The 22,767-nt window shown below is 32.5% G+C and overlaps 1 protein-coding gene across 1 annotated transcript in view; it reads left to right on the plus strand.

Moving 5' to 3' along the window:
- Positions 1-22,767, plus strand: part of LOC132715969 (centrosomal protein of 290 kDa-like) — a 98,697-nt gene that overhangs the window by 54,963 nt on the left and 20,967 nt on the right. Inside the window, exons 13-23 of the mRNA XM_060699084.1 lie at positions 305-529; positions 1,968-2,741; positions 6,802-10,218; positions 11,348-11,451; positions 12,458-12,568; positions 16,989-17,373; positions 17,702-18,613; positions 19,963-20,196; positions 20,854-20,943; positions 21,345-21,416; positions 22,673-22,721. Coding sequence (XP_060555067.1) covers positions 305-529; positions 1,968-2,741; positions 6,802-10,218; positions 11,348-11,451; positions 12,458-12,568; positions 16,989-17,373; positions 17,702-18,613; positions 19,963-20,196; positions 20,854-20,943; positions 21,345-21,416; positions 22,673-22,721 — 6,373 coding nt within the window. The remainder of the gene's footprint in view (positions 1-304; positions 530-1,967; positions 2,742-6,801; positions 10,219-11,347; positions 11,452-12,457; positions 12,569-16,988; positions 17,374-17,701; positions 18,614-19,962; positions 20,197-20,853; positions 20,944-21,344; positions 21,417-22,672; positions 22,722-22,767) is intronic.

Here is a 22,767-nt window from a genome sequence, read left to right on the forward strand (position 1 = left end):
TCCATTCCACAAAGTAACCCTTATCACACTAAATATTTCAAATGGACTCATCCAGTTTTCAATTTGGGCAAAACCAGTCCTCAGTTTTCGGACAACTTCGGATAAATACTGACTAATTAGCTATTGATGCAGACCATGATCAGACAGCTGATCTTGGTTTGGACTGATCACATGTGTATATTCCATTGCTGCCATCAGGCTTAAGGTTAAGCATGTATAGGGTAAAGGACTTTCATACAATTGCTGTTAGTGCATAGAATGATATGCTTATTGATAAAGAAAGAACAAATATTACATTTTTCAGCATGTCATCGATGCTATTGAAGTTGAAAAGAGCATGCATGAGTTAGAGGGCAAGGTTTCCCTGCAACAACAACAACTCTCTGGGTTATCTGAGAAGCTTGAAAAATGTGAAAAGGAAAACTCTGGGTTAGTTAAGAAGCTTGCACAATATAGAGGAAAGCTGGACTCACAAGAACAGTCTCTGGCTCTAACAAGAGATGAAAGGGAAGAACTTCTTCAGGTTAAGGTGAGAGTAGTAGAAGTGTATGAATGTTCTTACTTCTTGCTTTTTCATATAATGTATATTAAAGTTTCTAGAGGTTGTTTCAACAGGGGCGTCAGTGGCCAAGTGGTTTAGGTCATTGACTTCAAACCACTTGCCCTTACAGTTGTGGGTTTGAACTTTGAATTTTTTCATGTGAGGAAAGGTATCTAGGTTGTTTCAACAAAACTTGATCTTTTGAATTCATGATGCAAAGTTAGGGGAAAATCTTACACAAATGTATACTATTATGCAGTCAAGGACATTTGGAAAAAATGTTATTATGATTATTGGAGGTACATATTCTTAAATGTATGCAGATAGTAAAAGTATATTAATATTATAACAGTCTTCGAAAAATTAGCACTCGCCCGATCGCCCAGGCGAGTAAATATTAAATTCGGGCGACTAAAAAAATCCAATTTTGCTTGCCCGCTTGGCGAGAAAAATTTTCGATCGCGAAATTCATTATAGTTGTGTTCAACCGCGCACTTTTTGCCACGTCACTACAGTTTCTTGGCTTACTTCCTTAAGCCATGTAAAGCGAGTAATTTATTGGGAACCAACTTTGTTTATGTTCCGTTTTCCATTGTCAAGTATTGTATCGTAGTAACCATGAAAAATGATTTTCATGCAGGGAATAACAATCAAATAAATTATGACACAAGACTTGTATAGGATTTCCTTTTTGTGTCGCCTTGAAAAGGTGACATATAGGGGTTACTTTTGTCGGCGGTGTCGGCGGCGGCGTCTGTGTCGGCGTCGGCGTCGTTGTCGGCGTCCCCTAAAGCTTGTCCGGAGCATAACTCAGTCACTATAAGTCTGATTGACTTCAAACTTGGTATGCATGCTTCTTTCAATAACCCGAAGTGCAGTGCACAAGGACCGGTACTCTGCAGGTCTTATTTTTTTAGTTATTGCCCTTTGTTATTTTTCATATTTCATTTTTGTCCTGGCCATTTCCCCTAAACTACATTGTTCACAAGGCGACACATCCGACTCGCGGAGTTCTAGTGTTTCTTTTATTTACCTTCAACATAAAGATAAGAAAAAAAACATCAAAATTTGAAAAATTTATTCGGGCTAATAAAGTTGGTTTCGGGCGAGAAACTTTTCAAATGTTACTGGCCCGAATGGCCATTAACTTTAAAATGTTAATTTCGAAGACTGCTATAAAAAGAAAGAAATGTTTGTACAGATGATAAGCTTTATTATATGTTATGTGTAAAATCAGGTAAAATATTTTTAATTTTGTTTAGGACAGTAATTATGTGACTCCTATATCAAGTTTTGCTTTTCTTGTATTTCTTAATGTTTTTCTTTATTTTTGGCCTTTCTTCTAATATAGTCACCCCTTTCAAATTTTTTTTCTTTCATTTAATTTATATCATGTTTATCAAATGATTCAATATTTTTAATTTAGCCTAAACAACAGGGTAGTGTTTTGAATAATCGTCTAAAACTAGCAGAGATGGGCCTAGGTGCACTTCGTCAGAGATCTCTAGAACGTGAGGGATCTCGAGAGCGAAATAACAGCCCATTAATAGAATCACCAACGTCACCTGGATCTGTGTCAAACAATAGACTGTCTCTTTCTGGAACCGGCAAAACTGCAAACCAGTCAGAAAAACAGAAAACTTTGGAGACGGAAAATGGGAAAGAGACAGACGTTCATTTCGAGCAGTTAGAGGCAAATATGGAATACATAGAACCAGTCAACTATGATAATTTAGAAACAAAACGACCACGAATAAACAGTATGCCGATGATAAGCACAGGTCGCTCCGGAATTTTCAGCGAAGTTGACAAACTTCAGAGGCAGATTCAGGATCTTCAAGATGAAAATGACGTTCTTAAGTTCGAACTTATGCAGAAAGGTCATGGCGATTCAGATTCATCCGGATCTGACTCCGAAGACTCAAGAGTTGCCGAACTTCGAGAAACTTGTGAAAATCTCCGCGAGAGGCTGCAGAGTGCCGAAGCCACAGAACGTCAGTGTAAAGACCGTTTAAAACTTGCAGAAAAACATATAACAGAACTCGAGCTTGCTGAAACAGTCCTAAGAGATCGTGTAGAAGAAGGAAACATCGACTGTGATAAACTACGCAAGCAGATTGTACGTCTACAAAGAAAAATACGGGAATTAAAGGAAATCAGCTCTGATAAAGATGCCAATGAACAAGCTCTTCTTGAAAAGGTACATCATGGATGCTTCATGTTTTGTATTTGGCCAGCATGGAAGTTTGCCGAGTATATTCACTAACCAGTAGCTAGCTACCTTTTATGTTTTGAACAAATGTTTTGTTTGCTGTTTTGTTGCTTTTGAATTTATAGACAGGTTTGTGTGTGATGTGCTCAGAGTTTTGAAAGTTTTGCTAGATATACAAATATAACTTTTTTATTTCAGTGAGAAAGTTTATTTTTTGTTTTTAATTATATATTTTTTTTAATTTAAAAAAATATGTTTTAAAGATATACATGTACATGGGAAGCATTTTGATGCATGCAACAAATATATTTTCTTTAATGTTAATGTATGTAGAATTTTATTTATATTTTACAAGCATGCCCACTGGCCCTGAGGTTATAAATAATATTTCTGAGCTATGTCTTGAATCTAGGGATTTTCAATGATCAGTGCAATATTTTGTGCAGGTTTCTGGCCATTCAAGATATCTGAGATCTGAGTTTGGGCTGAGAAAATTTCTTTATAACCTTGGGCCCAGGAGACAAAAGAGAATGTGATACCAGTATATAATATTATGTTTGCATTTTACTATTCATGTTTTATTTTGTTGAAACCTTATTTGGATTGTGCTAAAAGCTGTTAGCTTTTTTGAACCAAAGGGACAGAATGCTGTGATCTGATAAATACCCACATAGAGTTGTACCCCCTTCCTTCAAGTCCCTGCTTATATTTTATAGATAAATAAAAGGCAATTTCAACATGAAGTTTTTAAAAAAAGAATATGACACTGTTACACAATTTTCAATATACCTGTATAGTATTTAGATGGGAAGTATAGTTTTATTTATAGTTCTTGTGATCAGGGTCTTTCAAATAGAAAATATTTGAAAGACCATGTTGTGAATGAAGCAGGGACTTGGTAAAGGGGAAGGCGTAAACTCTTAAGAGAGGGGATATGGGGTAGTATCAGATCATAGTGTTTTAACCCACTCTTGAGTCCCATTCATGGAATTAACCAGTAGTGGTGTCAAATGAGGAAACATGGTCATGACACCAGTAGGGCTCAAACCAATGATCCCTGGCTTTAGAGGAAGACCCTTAACCACTAGGTCACACACTTAAATAAAAATTTGTGTTATTTAGTATGTTGCTGATGATTTTTTAAGTGACATTCCTTCAGATTCATTTCAATATTTGCTAAAACCGTTGTATTAAACAAAAAATATAATGTGTCATTTTTTCCTACTTTTAAGATACTGGCATTTTTAATATTTTATTGAATTTCATATAAGAAAATGTAAAGAAAATGTTAGTAAATTAGAATAGTAAGAAAATTTTCCATGGTTCAAGCATCTAGCTAAGTGTCTAATATGATCAAATTCTAATATGAAATTAGGCAGAGCCTATGAACGGGGAAGTCGGTTAAAAAAAATAGTTCATTTTTTCGTTTTAAAGGTGTCATTCGGTATTTCATGCACCGCTTCCGTTTTCACTAGGAATACTCAACGATTATTATTAATCTGAAAAAGTTGTGATTATTGTGTTTATTATCCTAATACCCTGCCAATTATAATTGAGTTACATTGAAAATTGTGGCGCCCGACTTGAACTGACACTGAAAATTTTATTGATAGGTATAGAATTCTAAATATTCTTTAATTGTTGTATTATTTGATTTCATTTTAAAAATACATGTGTTGTCTATAGCCTGGCAAGCCAAAGCCTGTGCCCGCTTCGCTGTCCCAGCCTTTGACTTCCCCGTATAATGTTAGCTTAGCATTTTCTACTTGAAATAAATGATGTTTCTTGATAAACAATGGATATGTTAAACTCAAATCAGGGGAGGTAATACTGTAACTAATCATCTTGAGGTTTGTACTTTTAAAACATACGAAAGGAAAGTTTATATTGATTAAATACACAAATTGCATTATTTATGTTTCTTACATTCTTACATTTACAAAATGTTTGTTTGTTGAAGTTTTGTGTAGCTTTATAGATTTGTCACTTAATCATGATAATTTAACAATAGACATTTTAAACTTCAAACAGGGGAGGTAATGTTCTTATAAATCATTATCTGGAGGTTTGTCCCTTTAAAACACTTGACAGGAAAGTTTATATTGATTAAATACACAAGCTTTGTAGTGTCTGTTTTTTACACTTACAAAATGTTTGTTTGGAGTCTGTTGCAGTTTGGTGAAGCTTTTATAGATTAATGTGTGGTCAACAAAGGTTGGGATTTTGTCACTTTAATCATGACAGTATGTCACAGTTTCTTACAGTGACCGACTGCCAGTGATTAATCAATGACGAATCTTGATCTTTTGTTGTTTTGCTTTTACGATAGCTTAATATAATATTTTATAGAATAGGTAATATAGATTTTCTGGTCTGTTGAAAATGGAACAATCTGATTACAGTTTGTCTTTGTGATTAACCAGTTTTAATGCGTGGCTTTTGATTTGTGTATTAGAAAGATTATACTCTGGATTAAAGGATTATCTCTATTGGAATTACCGGATTTTTAAAAAAAATATTTTGATTTAATTGGAATAATATCGTCACTTTTACTTGTTAAATGTTAATTGCATAGTGTTAACGGGTTTTTTTGGGGCTGTGATATATTTTATTTTTTTATATATCTGGATTTTTTTATATGTTTTATATGTTTGGATTAAATGTATAGATTGTGAATAATGCTTGATGGTTGATTGTGTATGTATTTTAATGTTTTATGTTGTTTTATTTTATTTTGTTTAGAAATTTTTTTAATAAAAATATATTATAAAATAACTATATATTTTTCTGCTTTAATGTTGCTTTATTACATAAAATAAAGTTTGGTTTTTTTTTTTTTGTTTTTTTTTTAGAATAAATGATATAAGTATTCAATATTCTGAGAAATTTTACTTTGTTTTTAGTAGTAAAGCAACCTGAAAGCAGAAGAATATAATTATATTTTTATTCTAACAACTTGATTAATTCTGGGTTCACCATTGATTTGATCAAGTTTTAGCCTTGTATGCAATCCTTAATGTTAATAATAACAATATTAGATATATAGTGAAAGATGGTAAGTAAACAAAAAAAAAAATAAAAAAAAATGGAAAACCCTTCATCTCTTTAATCCCATTTGTTAGTTAATTCTAACTTGTACATCCTGTGCAATTTTATATCATGCAGTTCTTATGTTAGAATTGAAATCTTACAATTAGACAAATATTTCTTTTGCCATTTCAGTATGAAGACTTAATAATTTACTGCATTAATGATATTTATTATGATAGTTATTATCATTATTGTTCACCTGGCTGTTTGCATGGCATGTTAAAAGTTTTATTTGGATATGAAAAGCATCATTCATATTTTAGGCACTATTATTTGACCAGGACCTAGTATAGAGTCAGATCCTTGGGCACAATTATGCTGAGTAAACACCCTGTAAAGTATTGGCCATTAATTTTGGAAATTTCGATATTTGAAATTCTTCTTTTAAAAAATTGACAGTTTCAAATTAAGAAAAAGGAATGGAAAATTCATTACATAAATCAAGGTAGTTAATGTTAAGAATTAAGTCATATAATAATGATAATCAAATATTGTTTTCCTGTCTTATTGTCTAATTTTATTCCATTGATTGTCATGCAAGTAACATGTTGTGTATATATTAATGTGTACAATATTTGTATTATTGATTGAATAAACTATGTATATCACAAATAAGAATGGATAGTATTTATAGCACAACCAATGTATCCAAGTGTTAAATTAATGGGAAATATTCTTTAATTTATTTGTTCAGAGGAAATTATAGACACATATCACATGGAGAAAATAGTTTTTAGTTTTAAAGAGCTGTGAAACCGAGGAAGAAATTCATACTGACAAGATTACATTAGTTTTTATACTGTAAATATGTTTGTTTATAAATAGTGTTTATACCTAGTAATCATATTATTTCTTTATATGTTATATTGTAAAATTGATCACATGACACATTTGATTTCAGTGGTTATATATTGAAATGTACTGACAGAGTTTTCACTATATTCTATATAAATTTCAGGTGAAATATTTGGAAGATGCTGAGGCACAACTTTCGCAAAAGGTGACAGAACTTGAAGGAACAAATCAACTACTCAGACAAAGGCTTGATGTGAGGGACGAACTTACTGCAGACGTACAACTTGTTGAGACTTTAACTGTGCAAGTTAAAACTCTACAAACTGAAAATAATCTCCTAGAATCCAAAATGATTGACCTCGAGGAGAATAATGAACTTTTAAGAGATAATTGGAAGAAAGTTGCTGATGAGGAAGCTAATAGAAGAGATTGTATGGAAGATAAGATCAGACTTCTTGAAGCAGCAAACAATGACTTGAAAGCAAAATTAAAGGAAAAGGATGACATGGAAGAGAGTTCTGGACCATCTATAGCTACAGAGATTCATGATGACACTGTTAAACAGTTAAATAAAAAGATACAAGAACTTGAAAGTGAACTTGAAAAAATGAGACTTGATAAAGATGAAAAAATTGTGTCACTGGAAAATTTGTTGCATAAATCTGAAACTGATAGAAATGAACTGAAAGAAACTGTTTCTAAATTAGAGGATGCTGAAAATGATTTACGAAAAGAAATATCTAAACTGAAGGAAGAAAATGATGAAAGTTCAAACAAGGCTATTTTAGAAAAATCTGAAAATGTTGATGCATTATCTGAACTGAAAGCATCTCATGACAATTTGGTAGAAAATTTAGCATCCATGGAGAAAAATGAAGAAAATTTAAAAGAAAAGATAAGTGAAATGGAAAAAGTGCATGAAAAGAAAATTGCAACTCTAAAACATGAAATTGCAGAGTATCAGCAGCAAGAAGATGATTTGTGTACCAGGATTGAAGAACTCGAGGAGAATGAAGCCAAATTGAATGAAAAGATATCGAAGTTTAATGAAACTGAAATGAACTTTAAGAATAAAATTGAAGAGCTTGAAAACAGAGAAACTAGTCTTACCATTGGATTTTCTCAGAGAGTGGAGGAATTAGAAAGGCATGAAAGAGAAGTTACAGAGAAATTGCAGTCCAAAATTCAAGATCTTGAAGATCACGAAGCAGAGTTATCAAAGGAAAATGAAAAACTTTCTAATGAAAATTTGGAACTTATTGAAAAGATCAACACACTTGAAAAGCATGAAAAAGAACTGTCTGAAAAATCAGAAAGGGCAGTAAGAGAGATTTCACCACCTGATCAAGAAAATGTTGAACTTGTACATGTTGATTCTGATCATGATGTTGCCTCACTTGAAGTTCATGATAAATATAAAAGTTGTGTAAAATTAGAGAGTGAAGCTAGTATTAGTGTTCCAGTTCAGAGTAAAAACCAAAACCCTGAGCAGCTTCAAATTGACAATCAAAACTTAACTGAAGAAATATCAAAACTAAAAGCTGTGATACAAGAAGCTGAAAAAGAACAAAAAGCTCTTGAAGATAGGTTGAAAAGACAAGAAAAGAAAAGGAAACGATCAGAGAGAGCAGATAATGTGGATGATTATGATACCATAGCTAGAGAAGTGGTAACTTACAAACTTGAAGTAGAACAATTGAGAACAGAAAATACTGATCTTCATGAAAGGCTTATGGAATTAGATGAATCAGAGAAATGCTTACTGGAAAAGAATGAACAGTTGAAAGCTGACATTGAACAGATAAAAAATGATAAAGAATCATCTGACAATGGAAATGATGAGTTGAACATTTTACAAAAACGAGTGTTAGAACTTGAAGGCATAGAAAGATCCTTAAAAGAAAAGTTAGAACAGGGTACAAGTGTAAATGATGAAAGTGACAATGGTGCTGTAAGGGAACTTGTTAAACAGCAATCTTCTGATTCAGCTTACGAAAGTAGCAGAGATGTATTAAAAGAAACAGCTGATAAAAGTATTGGAACAGGAGATTTTATGGAAGGTGTAATGGGCGGACAAGATCAGGGAAGAAGGGTGTCAAGTATGTTTGAAAGAACCCAATTTCTTGAAACAGAAAATCAGGAACTTGCTACAAGACTTAGTTCATTGACAGCAACTGACACCCAGGTTAGACAGCTGTCAGCTAAAATTAAATCTTTAGAAGAAAACGAAGATTCTTTGATGGAAAGAGTTATGGAATTAGAGGAGGAAGAAGATAGGTTGACAAGGGAGTTAAATAAATTAAAAAAGAGCACATCTTCTGTTGATGAGCTTGAAGAAGAACTGTCTGCCTTGCAAGAAAATGAACAAGAGCTGAACAGCACTATAGAAAGCTTAAAGGGTGAAAATGATGCATTGAAGAAAACTATGCAGAGTTCTTACAGTGAAAAGGGTGATATAGCTATAAGATTAGCAGCTGTGCAGAAAATGTATGATGATGAAAAGAAAAAAGTTGAATCTTTACTGAAGGGTGAAGAAAGATGGATGAAGAGTGTGTCATCTGAAAAGAAAGCTGTGAAAGAAATGGAAGAAGAACTTGCTAATACTCAGGAAAAATTAGAAGAGTTACAGACTGAATATGAAAATAAGTTGTCAGAAAAAGATGAAAGAGAGAAAGTTTTAAAGGATGAGATAAATAAAGTATGCAGAGATAAAGAAATGTGGAAGAAAAAGTTACAAGAATATGAGAAATCTAATTCTGAACTGGAAGATGAAATTGAGGCATGTAAGATATCAGAATCTCGTATGTTCCATAGACACCAGCAGCTTATCACTCAGAATGAGGAACTGGAATTAAAATTGTCTAAACTAGTCAAACTTTTACCTAACTCTGAAGCAAACTCTGTTGATATAGTCAGTAAAAAATCTGAACAAATATTAATGGCAGAAAATCCAGAAGTGGTCATTGAGACACCATTGACTCAAAGTATCTTTAATGAATCTGAGCTTGAGCTTTTAAGAGGTAAAACACCAGATACTGAGCTCTTAGGCTCTGTTCCTCTAGACATGCTTAGAAAAATTCAGGACTTTGATAAGCGTGAACAAGAATATCAGGTCAAGATACAAGACATTGAAGCAAAAAATTCAAAACTAGTCAAAAAAGTGAAAGTGTTACTTGGAAAAGAAAAAGACTTGAAACATGAGAATAAGGAACTGCAATTAGAGTTGCTGAAGAAACAAAATCGGAATTCAAGTTTACGTGCATCAACATCTAGTCTAGATATGGACAGATCAGGGTCAGAGGAAGGATTGGACCTTGAAGGTCTAGATGGTGCAGAAGATGAGGAAATATTTGATACGGAGAAGAAACCTGAATCTCAGTATGATGAAATGACCCATGAGGAATTGTTGCTGTCAGTGAAGTTACAGGACGAGAAGCTGCATCAAGATACTAGGAAGACGGCCGAATTTGAAGGCTGGATGAAAGATGTTTTGGAACAAATCAAAAGTCTTGTAACATTGGAATCAATGGAAATATTTGTACAGAATGTTGAGTCATTGAAGTTGACTGTTGATAGTCAGGTATGATTCAGTTTTACCATATATTTGAATTTTAATGGAAAATGGAACAAGTCTTTGAAGTATGATTATTTAAATCATTTCTTTATACTGGGGCTTAAATTTTGGTCAACTTTTTATCCGGTCCTAAGTGGTTTGCTGAAATAGTAATCACTATATTGCCATGAAATTAAAATATTTGTATAGAAACAATTAGTAGTATTTACAGGACTGCTTAATAATCCTTAAAATCAAAATATGATTAAGAAACTGTTCACGTTATTATCTTATAATTATTCATTAACTTAAATAAAATGGAATAGTTGATCATTTTGTAAGAACAGATGTTACATTTGATACTTCTGAGCCTTCAAAGCAAAAATTAAATGTACTTCAATAAATTGATACTTTTCATCTACAAGTTGAAATGATAATTACTTATATTTTTGTCATTAGCAATATACAATACAATACAAATAACTTATGAATAAGATATTTACATATCATAAAAGCACACTAAATGTGAGTTTTTACACTATAGGCACATCAAAGAAAAAAAAAAGATATTTTTTACTATAACTGGTTCTTTGTAGGTATGCAATAAATAGAATATTTGTGTAGGCTCATCAATAAATTTGTTGGTTTTGTTGACTTAGAAATAATTTCATGCTCACCATAATTAAACTTTATTCAACTCGGTCAATAAAAACAGTATTGAACCTATACTCATTTAATATTTTCTATATATTCAGCTATTTATTTGGAGTATAATTTAATGAAGAGCTACAGGGGAGATGTACTTCTTATGTTCTACTTCCCTTTGTTTCAGAAATTATATGTTTTAGGGCTATCTTTAAACATATTCTTCTAAAGCTTTGTAAAACAATTCTTTTACAATGCACATGAATCTACTATCTTGTTAACCTTGAGGGTGTCAAGTTAGAAAACGTGTATGACCTCAGTAGGTCTTTAACACTAAGATCTGTAGATTTGTAGAAATATACTCTAACCACTAGGTTCTGAAAGTAAAATGTGACCAGTTACTAATTTAAGATAATTTTCCAGTGTGCTCTTCTCAATATAAATTATTGTTGATAAAAAATAAAAGGTATCATTTGTTTTTCAAAACTTATTTTTTGTATTAAAATCACAGCACCAGTCACAGATTGTTCAGCAGATGGTCATTGAAGTATTAGATAGTGTAACCAGTCTAAAGCAGAGAATGGAAGCCCTGCAGTCCAGTGAAGAAAAATTAAGGTGAGGGAACAAGAATATTTCAACCTCACTCTGTTTAATCTAAATGTGGTAGAGCTGTCATTGATTCAGTGTAAAGCATATCAACGATATATCGATATCAAGTGACTAAAATCAACGATACACCGATATATCGATAATATCCTATACTCACTTGTCTGTCATTCACTTTCATACCTGTTTCAATGATTTCAGTCAAAAACATGTTCTGTACAGTGTCTTGTCCACTGCATTATTTTTTCCAGACAATATTTTTTGCCACCATTGCTATGAAATAATTTCACTATATAACAAAAGCATAACATTAGATATAAAAAACTGCTTCTGTATATATTTTGGGTGAATTTTATAATTTCTAGACATTTAATTTATAAGTCAAAAGTATCGATTTTTTAAAATGTGTATCGATTATTGATCGGCAAAAAAATATCAACGATACATCGATATTGTCGATATCGATGACAGCTCTAAAATGTGGTATGCCTTTTCCAACAGTATAGACCCAGACCAGCCTGCACATTTTAGCAGTCTGACCAGGCTGTATGTTTTTGACTTGCTAACTTTATCTTGATCTCCTTAAAATTTGAAATGATCATTTCTTATACTGGAAGCTTGATAAGCTCAAATAGGTTACCAATAGCTAGGTGGTTAAGTGTTAAAACTTGTATTTTATTTTCAGTGATAACAGACAGTTCTTAACATAGGCTGCAAAGATTTTTTTTGTATTTTAATAATGAAATTTCTTTAAACTGGGGGACCCTCTGTGCTTTAAATGAAGTTGAAAGATAATTTTCAAATGGACTTTAAGTTAATTAAAGTGGCAACAATAGCTACTAAGGCAGCAAGTATTTATGTTTGTGTTTATTTGATTAAGGGAATACCTTGGAAGTTTAAAAAGCCATTAAGTCAATACTGACTGTATGGAATTCATTATGTTTTACAAAGGGAGTCAACTCTTGATATTCACAAATTATGATAGATTGAATTGTTTCCCTTGTCTCCATTACAGAATATCTCTAGCAGAGAATGAGTTATCTACAGATAAGCTGCATCGTCAATCTTCAGAAAAAATAGAACAGTTAGAAGCTCAGATTCATGTCATGGCAAAATTATCTCAAAAGTAAGTACCCATACCACAAACTGGTTGGAAATACGTGATTTCAGTACAAAAGCTACAGTTACTTTTATGAAATACAGAAGAGCTTAACTATGTTGCATTCAACCCATGACAATGTAATTTAACAGCCTCTTTTGTATTGATAGATAAATTGTTTGACAGCTCGCATAGGCTAACATTATGGCCACACTAAGAGTGCAAAAAGACAAGATTGATTTAACATTGATGCCCCAAGTAAATTATTCTAGAGATTCTTATAATATTTTATCCTTGTCCAGGTGTTGTGGGTTCTAACAGGCAGAGTGTCACTAAAACCTCTTTATAGTGTAATGGTGGTCATAGGCAACAGGAGGTGGAGTAAAAATACCTCAGATTTCTTTTTATGTCACTCTGATGTTTATTATTATCTAAGTTTAGCTTTTAAGTTACATAGCAATTAACCCATAGACTACTGATGGCTACTGACAACGACTTTGGATTCTTTCATGTGAAAAAGCTTACAGAATGTTAGTTGTTCTACTCCGGTGTCTGTTCATGTCTGAAATAATGCAGGGAAGGACACCTGAGGTCTTCTTCCACCAGTTAAGCTGGAAAGTCGCCATACAACCTTTACAATATTGGTGTGACGTAAACCCAACAAAAAAGAGCACCAAAAAAAACCCAAACCAACTGATGGCTGCATAATCTATGCATACGACCAGTGAAGACCAAGATCAGCCAGCACAATCTTGCAAGCTGATATGGTCTGCACTGTTCACTATAAAGTCTATAAATATTTTGAAAATTTCTCTCTGAAAAGATGGACAAGTCCATTTAAGATATTTTGGAGAATAAGGGTTTAATATAGGCATACAAACAAACTATTCTTCTCTGCATGCATCATTAATAATCTTGCCTTTAATGGTATTTTAGGGGAATGCTGAACAATAACAAAACAACCATGCATTAATCATTGATGTAATATTTGCCAACATCTGTGCATACCATGTATTACATTAATGCAACAAGCACCTAGTACAAGTAATAAGAAGCCAGAACATTTTGTTAAATCAATATAGAAATATCCATTTCTTTACCTAGACAGATAGCTAGATAGAGCATCACAGTCATGTTTGTATTAAGTCCCCAATATAAAACCATGAAGATATTGATATTTTATCCCTCCACCTCTGTGTGTACCTGGCCAATCAATAAATGTTCACCTTTAAAGGTATGTCGACCTTTTGTCAATCTATACTTCATAACTTTTAAAAGCAGCATGTGGCCAGATTGATGTATAGTTTCGTATAGTGAAAACACTATTATAACTAATTATACAAAGTAAAGTGATTTCATTTACATAGCCATAGAATTTTAATTAATTAACACACACACGCTCACATATAGATATCCTTACTGTTTATAAAGTGATATAACTTGGGGGGGGGGGGGGTTATCAAACAATATAAGATGAAAAAATTAGTTCTTTTTTTTGTTGACCCGCCCCACACACACATACACATATTTTATAAAATACCTTTATAAGATATTTATTGCTCTTTAAAAAAAAGCTTGGAATGAGAAAATTTTATGACCTTAGACATTGTCAATGTATAAAAGCTTAAAAATTGATTGGTTATTTATAACATAATAATTATTTATAAAGCATCAATGACAATATTTTTCATTGATATAAGCTGCTATAAATGTAATTGGTTATTTATAACACAGTAATAAGTTATAAAACATCAATGACAATATAAGCTGCTATAAATAATAAAATAGGGCTGTAGGAATGTAATGTAGTATAGATATTGAAGGAATATCAATGAAATAAGATCTTCATAGAGGGAGGGTTTGTTTACGTTTAACTATACATTATACCGTCAATAAATCATGGATTTAAGTTTTTCATACATGCTTGATCTTGCTTATAACTGTCATTTTTACTTATAAAAAAAGTTGTTGTTTTTTTTTAAATAAGATCAAGTTATCTTGTTTTGATAACAGTCTTTACACAGCTTGATTTGATATTTTGCGTATTTGATGTAAGAAAATTGGATAGGAAAAAAAATTAATGGAATACTTACTTATGCCATGGTATGTTTAACCTTAATTTATTGTTAAATTTTTCAATTTTTAGCCGTTTTCAGATTTCCGACGGCTGTCAAAATATTTATCATAAACTTTGGAATGAAAGTATTATGAAATTATGCTAACTGTGAGCTGAAAGGGAAAAAAAGCAAATATTGGGTCAGAGTAAATGTTGAATTTACCAAAATTAATTGAGAAATGAAAGAAATATATTCTTAACCTTTTATATTATGACTTATTCTATTAAAATATTTGATTACAGTCAGAGATTTTTTTAACATGAGGAGAAACAGCCAGTCAATGTATAATGCCTATTAACCCAGAGATTGGGGATTTGAGCCCTGCTTTGGGTCACGACCATGTTTCTTCATATGGCAACAGTACTGGTTAATTCCAGGAAGTGCACTCAAAAGTGATACATGTATATCAATATAATTATAAGCTCCAAGCTTCTGTCAAAGTCAAGCTAAAATAAATTTGTTTAAACTTAAACATTTTATGATTTTTTTTCTCTGCAGATTTTATGAATTTGCTGACTCTGCCACTTCAGATAAAGTAAAGGGTTCTTGATATGTTTTCATAATGACTTTATAAGGGCTTTTAAACCAAATCTTTAAGGAGGCCATAGTCATCATAATCTGTTAGGATATGCAGGATTTTTTTAGTAAAACAATGCGAAATTTTAAATCATACTCTTCTTAAGTCTCTAAAAATATGCAGGTTTAAAGGCTTGGGTTTTAAATCAGTATACATTAATTTTGATTGAAATCCCTTTAAATTACAGTAAACAGATCCAAGTGCAAAGTATGCCAAGTTCATTCACATATTTTGGGATAAAAATGAAATTCTCTAAAAACAAAATCAACCAATAAAATACCCAATTAACATATTTTGCATATTATTTGCCCATTCACTTCAAATCAGTCCAAATTGAAATCTTGCTCATTACAACACAGTCATATTGTGAAGTGACTGAAGTACATGTATTCCTTTGGGGATGTGGTTATTTTATTTTTGATATTACTGAAATGGGGTGGGGGGTTAAATTAAAGAGGGAAAAGACTAAAACACAGTTTGAAGCAAAACAGATTGAAAACATTAAATGAGCCGCGTCATGACAAAACCAACATAATCGGTTTGCGACCAGCATGGATCCAGACCAGCAGTCTGATCAGGATCCATGCTGTTCGCTATCAGTTTCTCTTCTTGTTATAGAGTCTGTAAGCGAACAGCATGGTTCCTGATCAGACTGGACGGATGCGCAGGCTGGTATGGATCCATGCACGTCGCCAATTCATTATATTGGTTTTGTTGTGACGGGGCTCAAATGTAATTTAACTCGAGCAGATGAGACCGAAAATAAATCAGGAAAATTGAAGCAGAAAATTATATTAGGCTTAAAGAAAGTATGAAGATGGGAGAGGTAGTTGTTGTTGTTGTTTATACTATACAGTCATGCTTTAGAAAAATAGATTTTTCCAAATACTGTAAATAATTAATGTTGTTTGATGGACAGAGATGGGATGTTAACATACTTGGGGGAATTCTGCAGTCAATAAGGCAATAACTTAAGTAGGTATGCAATATGCCAGAAAAGTTATCTTAATTCTAAGATAATCACGGATTATTTACGCTACTTTGCTAGATCTTTTGTTATCAATATGGTATTAGGAATATTAAGATTATTGGGATTTATTTCATCTGTTTAATTGCAGTTTTTGAAGGTCTTCTTTTTACCAATGGATTTACATAAGGATTAAAATTTTATGAAAGATATGTAAGGTTTTTATTGGTACTTGTTTGGATTATTTGTCTTAAAGTAGTTCAAGAAAATATCTTGAAAAGGGAACAACAGCAATGTGAGAAATTGAAATGATAATGGAAAAATGATAATGAGTTAGTGGTAATTGTCACAAATTGAATGGAAGTAAGAGAATTTGATGTAATTGATATGTTTTCATTTCTCATACATGTTTTACTGTTTTATCATGTTATTTGCTTAATGCTGAGATGTGGAAAGGAATTTACATAGTCACATTTGACTTGTTTTCCAATCCACGAAATATATCAGTGTGTTTATATATGCTTACTGTACATATATATGTTGTAAAAATAGAAATAAAATATTGTTTAAACTAATGCTGAGATGAATTTTATCTATAAGATTGAACTTTCATGAATCATCATCATAATCATGATGTCTTCAGTGTAACAGAACAATCACCACTCTGAAATTTCCCTCACATGATCTCCCCTTTGCCTGAAGTTTCTAAGACTTGTCTTTAAAGAAATTAAGTATAATTTTAATAATGTGTTTTAAGTTTATTTCCATTGATGACTTTTTATTCAGATACCAGGTTCATTCACCAGAAAACCAAGTTGAAATCGGAATTCAGTCTTGTCTAGAAGAGCGCCCTCTATGGGATCATCTTGAGGGCCCTAACAACAGATTTACCTCCCCTGTCAGGCAGTTTCATCTAGAGACATCAAAAACCATCAATATCGATGTTCCACCATCAGAAAGGGTTCCAACCATACAGTGTTTAGGTTATTCGGAAACTGTAAATGTGAATGTACCTCCAAGTGCTCGTGTACAAGCCGAGGATGACCGATATTTAGACAGATACTCCGGCTACGATTACACAGATTCTCCCATGATGATGGACAAAGCAGAAGACGTCCTCCGTCAAAGGATCCGGGAGTTGGAGAAACTTGAAAAACATCTGAAACAACAGGTAGGTTATTTCATCTTAAAAGTGTTGTTGATAAATTCTTCTATGATGCCTAGCTAAATTGCTAAATATATAATGCTCTTCTTTAGGCTTATCAAAGCATTTCAAAGGAATCGATTAATTTTCAAAATTCTGTTTAATCAAAATTTTTTAAAGAAGATATGTAGTGGCTGTAAATGAAAATTGGGTCACAAAAATAGTAACACGAACTGCGCATGCGCCATTTTAGCCGTTAAGGTATCGGATCCACGGGAAAGCGACATAATATATTGGTTTCTTGAAAAAATAATGTCTTGTTAATTCTATATTATGAAATATGACTATATTTCAGGTATCTGATTTAGAAGCTGATAGGGAGGAATTACATGGTATTGCTCGTACTGACAAAAATCTCATCCATGAACTCAATGTGCGGCTACGTGAACTTCAGCTGTCTCAGAGAAATCTTCAGGAGCAAATCAAAAGGTTCGAAACCAGCGAAAACTCTCTATATGCTCGTCTGGACGAGCTTGAAGGTGAAATGGATAATAAGGATGACCGCATCAGAGATTTAGAAATATTAGAACAAAGGCTGAAAGATTTAGTGAAGCAATACAAACTTGATGAGAAGATTTTGCAGACAAAATCGCAATCTCTTGAGTCATCTGTGAAGGAAATGAGTGAAAAGGAAGAAACACTGAAGCAAAAGGTTCAAAATTTAGAAACTGAAAAATCGGCTTTCTCAGAAAGATCGGAATATTTACAAACGAGATTAAAAGAACTTGAAGGTGCAGAGACAGATTTGGCGCACAGAGCGAAAAATCAAGACAATATAATGCAAACTTTACAGAACACTGTGATAGAATTGGAAACCTTTGGTGCTAATGCTCATGCAAGAGTTGTTGAATTAGAGCATATTAATTTCGATCTCCAGCAAAGGTTACATCACTCAATGACGGAAAATTCTCCTCTGTCGAAACGTACGTCCACCTTACAACAGCATTGCGATAGTATGGAAAACGAATTAAGTGCTTTGAGAGACAAGGAGGTTCAATTACAACAGGAGAATGATGCATTGCAGAAAAATGAGATTAGTTTACAGCAGGAGTTGAAGAATCTACGTATGAATGAAGTCGCTCTAGAAGCGAAGGTTCGGGATCTGGAGGAATGCGACTCGGTTTTGAAAGATAAGCTGAGTAAACTTCAGAGGAGTGAGAATACGCTGAAGTATCGAGTACAAGAACTGGAAACATCGGGAATACAGGTAAAAAAACAACTGTGTTTTAATGATTTTCTTTCTTTAAAGGAAGTTCCATTGCAAGGTGAATGTTTTATATAACAAAACAAGGCAATGTCTTACAATGGATGAATTGCAGAATACGGTTTTAGCTTGTCAGTTTTGAAGAAAAATTGACGTTGTTGTCATCATGCAAAAACTTTAATGTAGCCCATTATTAAATCATTTTAAAAGTTATCAATATGAAACTGCTTATTATAACAAGGTGCAGTTGTTAGACGAGGGAAATAATTCTTGAAACATTATTTTTTGTGTTATGCCCTGTCACAGATTGATGAGTGTTAACATCGCATGCAGTGCTCTTGTTTTCAGGCATGTTGACAAAATGCAATATTTTCTGGTACAAAGGAATATAACATTTTGTGTCAAGAGAAATTGTAATATGTTTCTTTTCTAAGTAATTTACATGATAAAAAAAGCAATTACAGTAACTACCTATAAATATGGTTATTCCTTTCAATTTTAAGTGTTCTAACTGTTTTAAGTGTTCTAAATTTTAAATGTTGCCAAGAAGCTTTGCAAAACTTGTAAATGCTTATATTGAGATTTTCAAAATTAATTGTGATCTCAAAAACTTTGAAACACTAACAACTATGGCATTTTTGACCTTTTAAACTTGAAACATATTTCATGTCCCCTTAAATAACAGTAAGTACAGAAGTTTTACCATCAAGCTTGTTGACAATATTTGCAAAGCAATAAAATAACTGACATGTCAAATGAGGTAAATAAAGTTACCCACAAGTAAAGTTTTCAATTTGAGATGTAAAGTAATAGTTAAAGATGTAATATAATAATTAAAAAGTCTTTTAAATCAATTTTGTGGTTGAACTTTTTAATGTTAAAATGTTTGTGTGAATTTTTATATTTTGGCTGAATTAATGAGTATATTTTACCACCTGCAAACTGAAATACTACAAGGCTGATTTTTTTGTCTTAATGAAATAGTAATTAAATAGATTGTTGTTTTTTCAATCACCTGCGTTTCTCACTAAAGTTAACATGCTCTTTCAGAGCCTCATTGGTGGTGAAAGACTTAATAGCCCATCTGTCCATTAGTTTATTTGTGTGTATAAGACTTAGTGTTCACTTAAATACAGCAACCAATCCTTTAGTAGCAAGCATTGAAGAGTTTTGAAAAGCTTCATTGCCAATAACTTAGTTCAATGAGATAAAAATTAACTATCCTGCTCACTGTAGTCACATGGTTCATCTTATTGAAAAAAAAAATTGAATTTGTTTTAGATTTGGCCTGTCTCTTTTTTTTTGCATCATGCTCATTACAGAATATTGGAAAATGTATATCTATATTTAAGGCACCGTCGGACCTTAATTCTAGTCAAAGCAGTAACATGAAGTTGCCAAGAACCCTAGAAGAATGTCAGAGACGTATCATAGTTCTACAGTCCAATAATGCAGAGCTGCAGTCGCGTCTGCAGCAACAGGATATGGATATTTCGGGAACCAGTCCACAGGAAGTGAAAATGGGCTCCAGGGGCATGGTTTCTCTGCCACAAGCAGAGTACCAGACCTTACAGAGGAAGTTGAAGGTACTAATATGTTAGATTTTCAGTTCTATGAGTGTACTGGAAATAGAAATTCTCCAGTACTAGGAGAAGAGAATAAAGAATGTTAGTCACCTCAATGATTGGATAATAAAGCAAGAACATGTTTCTCTTTTTAAGTCATATTGACCAAGTGGTTAAAGTCATTGACTCTCACCGCTGTGGGTTCAGATCCTGACAGGCTCTTTGGATTCTTTCATGTGAGAAAGCTATCCAGCAAGCTTGTGGAATGTCAGTGGTTCTACTCAAGTACCCACCAGTGCCTGAGAGATATGTGAGTTCTTCAAATAGCAATGAAGCTTGAAAGTCGCCATATGACCTCAACTATATTGGTGGGACGAAAAACCCAACTAAGAAGAAATAATCACTTTTCAAGATGCAATGTTTCAAGAAGCAATGGCATGTTCTTAAATATGCAATGCAAATAACATTAATAACTAGGTTATAGTCTCATTTGAAAATTTAGTTTGCTAGTAATAGAAGAACAAGCAGTGAAGAATCATTATTGCAATGAATTGGTTTGTAGTCAAAAATAAATTGTATGTTTTATATGATTATTTACCTTTGCTATTTATCCGAATGACATTGTCAATCATTGAAATAAGAACCAGTCAAATATATACATTTTATTCTATATGATAGGTAATGGAGCAGACAGAGAACCAGTTAGAACAGTCCGATCTTTTGAACACACACTTACAAGATACTGTTGCACAGTTGAGGGAGGGAAAGGTTTGTCTTTTCACTAAATATTTATCTTTGGGCCGAATACAATGCACCTGAATCTTTTACAACATATTTGAATACTTTTGGTACGAATAAAAATCGTTTTTCTGTTCAGAACAAAATTTGTTTTTCATAGAAGTCAGTTGACACAAAAAATTATAAATAGGTTAAGTTTCAAATCTACCTGAGTAGTAGTAGAATTTTAAACTGATAGTCTTTTCTATTAGAATCAACTATTAACATACCATAAAGTTTAAAGACTACTTTTCAATTGTTTTGTGCAAAAATAATTTTTGTAATTAGTGAAATTGTATCGTACAATTGTTATTTGCACTAAAATATCTTTTGAATTTTGTTCACAGTAGAAATATTTGTGTAAGAAATCATTACATTGTCTTATATTACAGGATGTCTGTGGCCATGAAGTAGAAATTGAGGTTCTCAGGAATCGTCTTGACCAGGCTAATAAGTCAGTCAAGGTATGTATAATTTTTATCACATTAACACAGAACACTAGATAGTCAGTACAGTGTTAGGCTTATGCACTTGAATACAGTCTTATTAAACCAAGCCAAAGACCGCCTCCTTGGTCAAGGGGTTAGAGTCGATGACTTCTAATCCAGTTACCTCTCTGGCGTGGGTTCGATCCCCGGGAGATGCTATGGTAGTTTAGCGAAGAGGAAGGTAGTCTAGTACTGGTGTAACTCTCAATGAACGATGGTTAGGAAACTACTGGCCTATATGGCTGAAATACTTTTGGAGAAAGGCGTAAAAATGAAACAAACAAACAAACCAAGCCAAAAGTAGTTCACGAACAAATTAAGATGTATAGAATCCTGGAAACTTGAAAAACTGCTTGCCTTGATAAAATCTTGCATGTACGGCCTATTTGTTTTTTAGCTCTTAGCCTGCAACAGAATCAACCCATGTAACTAGTGCAGACAGAGAAAAAAATCCTTAAAGATATAGTATGCTCAAATTTGATATTAAAAAAATATTGATAATTGCTACACAGCCTCTTTGTAAATATTAGATAAACACGTTTTTGACCACACAAAGTAGATATGTTATGTTTAAAATTCTACACACTTTATGTGGTCACAATATGAATATATAGTGTCATTAAAGAGACTGGTAGCTTTTTCATTATAGTAAAGGGTTAAGCACTAAAAAGCATGTACTTGATGATATTTTACATGTAGACCGTATCTTCTGACATGGTAATTAAACATGATGATTGATACATTGCACTTAAAACATGATATATCACTAAATAAAAGGTTTATTGATTTGTCTACATTTACATCCCAATCTCAATCATAGCAATATTTCAGAGATTTCTACAAGAGTTACTTCCCTTAATGACAACAAAGTCACATTTTAACCCTGTTCTTGTAATTGTATGTTAATGCTCAACAATTTGTTGATTATGAATAAAAAAACATAATATTTTTGACATAAAAACATAATATTTTTGACATTACCAAATGAAAGTATTATTTGCACTTATAACTTCTGAACATTTACGAACTTTAAACTTTTTTGTCATTACTAGTAATTATTTGGATATATAATTATACTCCCTGTTAGCCAATGAACAAAGAAACTTACAGATTGCATCATTTTAAAGAAATGTTACCAATTCAAATTGTTATTATCATGTAAAGATTAAGGCATTTGTTTGACAATTTAATAAGTCTCTGTTTATTTATTATCTCCCTTTATTTCTTACCAGATACTGCAGAGCCCTAGAACTGGGCAGTGGATAGGACAGGGGCCAAATGGTGAGTGAATATTTTTGTTATCATATTATTTGATATAATTTTGTCA

This window comes from Ruditapes philippinarum, unplaced genomic scaffold, assembly GCF_026571515.1.
Source record: "Ruditapes philippinarum isolate M1 unplaced genomic scaffold, ASM2657151v2 ctg163_1_1_1_1, whole genome shotgun sequence".
Lineage (NCBI taxonomy): Eukaryota > Metazoa > Mollusca > Bivalvia > Venerida > Veneridae > Ruditapes > Ruditapes philippinarum.